Source organism: Plasmodium gonderi (assembly GCF_002157705.1).
Source record: "Plasmodium gonderi DNA, contig: Pgo-contig_205, whole genome shotgun sequence".
Classification (NCBI taxonomy): Eukaryota; Apicomplexa; class Aconoidasida; order Haemosporida; family Plasmodiidae; genus Plasmodium; species Plasmodium gonderi.
Window position 1 is genome coordinate 1 of NW_021629122.1, and position 1,789 is coordinate 1,789.

Consider the following 1,789-nt stretch of genomic DNA (forward strand, 5'->3'; position numbering starts at 1 on the left):
TATATATTTTTTATTTTATAATCACCTTCTTTAAAAACATAAGAATATTTTTATTAATAAAACTTTGATTAACTTGATTATTTGCAAAGCTTAAAAATATTATCAGTAGACAAAACCATAAATTATACATAATTAAAGAAAATATAAAAGAATCTTTTAAATTTTAAACGAAAAGATCTTATGAATGAGAAAAAAAAAATCTCAGAAAATGCTTTTAAAAATCTTTTTGATTTAGTTTATTTTATTTCAATATATTTGACTTATATATGTTAAATATTACATTATGTTATTTATGACGCATTTTAGATATTAGTAGAATCTACTATTCCTGAGATGATTTTATACCTTAAGTTTATGCAATCATTTTGTAATGATTTAAAAATCACCATAATTTTATCCAAAATATATATATAATTATTTATATAATAAGTATGTATTTTTTTTTTATAGGTATTAATTTATGAAATGTCATTTTTTAAAACTTCAATTATTGTTGTTTTATACATTTTTTTTTTTATCAAAAANNGTTTATGCAAAATATTTTGTAATGATTTAAAATCTCCACAATTTTATCCAAAATATACATATAATTAGTTATATAATAAGTATGTAATTTTTTTTTAGAGGTATTAATTTATGAAATGTAATTTTTTAAAACTTCAATTATTGTTGTTTTATTTATTTTTTTATTTTCCAAAAAGGAATAAAATTCATCATGATGCGAAGTGCATAAAAAGAGTTCAGCATTTTAATACAACATTTTACATAAAATTATATATATGATTTATTTATGTATAATTTTTTTTTCTTTTATGGCAAAATTTTTTTATTGACTGCAAAATTCGGAGTATTAATGTATAATTAAATATTATTTTAGCCTACATATATTATATTTTATTTATATGGAAAGACATATTTCAAAATGTATAATAGTAAAGGCATAATATAAATACTTTTGGAAAACATTTATAGCGCAAAACAACTTTTATATTTAAAACGTCATTTCTGTAACATTCCTTATCTAATACAAAATGGAATATTAGTCTGATATGGGATTTACGAAATAGCTATCACTTTAGTATTAATAGACGTCATGCATTATTTATACTGATTGCAACATAAGGCATTATTCAATGTGATTTCCTATACAAAATCTGTACATGTAGGTACATCTAATTATATTTTATAGAAAGTCACCATTATGCATTAGCCGAATGGTTTTTTTTGTAATTCAAATAAGGTATATACATTTTAGAGCCCAATATTATGTATGTAAATGAATGTAAATTAAGCATCTCTAATATTACATTATTACAAATTATGATATAAACAATATTATGAAGAAAAACATAGAAAACCATAAAAAATCATCCGAAAAATGCAATGGAAGGATATATCAATCAGTATATATTAAAAGTACTATATTATGTGCGCATAATAGTAATATTTACTTAGATACTGCTAGAAAATTTAAAAAATGTAACATCTGTTCCCGACACATGCCGTTATCTAACTTATTCAATTTACCCATAAATTATTCCTATAATATGACTTTTCGAAAATGTATTAAATTAATAGGAATATGCAAGTTATTTATATTACAATTTACTGTTGCAATGGCACAAAAGGGGTGTGGGGAAGGAAGTACAGAATCAAGTGGAAGTGGTGCAGATACTCAGGCATATAAACTTTTGACAACAGTTAATGTTAAATTGTGTCCATTATGCTCAGCTATTTTATCGAATTATAATGAATATTGTGGGAAATATTATCTAGGAATTGTAATTCC

The 1,789-nt window shown here is 21.7% G+C and overlaps 1 protein-coding gene across 1 annotated transcript; it reads left to right on the forward strand.

Moving 5' to 3' along the window:
- Positions 1-1,337: 1,337 nt before the first annotated feature.
- On the forward strand, positions 1,338-1,789 carry PGO_001900 (hypothetical protein; the record flags this gene model as incomplete). The annotated part of the gene is made up of 1 exon (XM_028691031.1): positions 1,338-1,789. A coding segment is annotated over one exon (452 nt), but the record flags the coding sequence as incomplete, so codon positions are not given.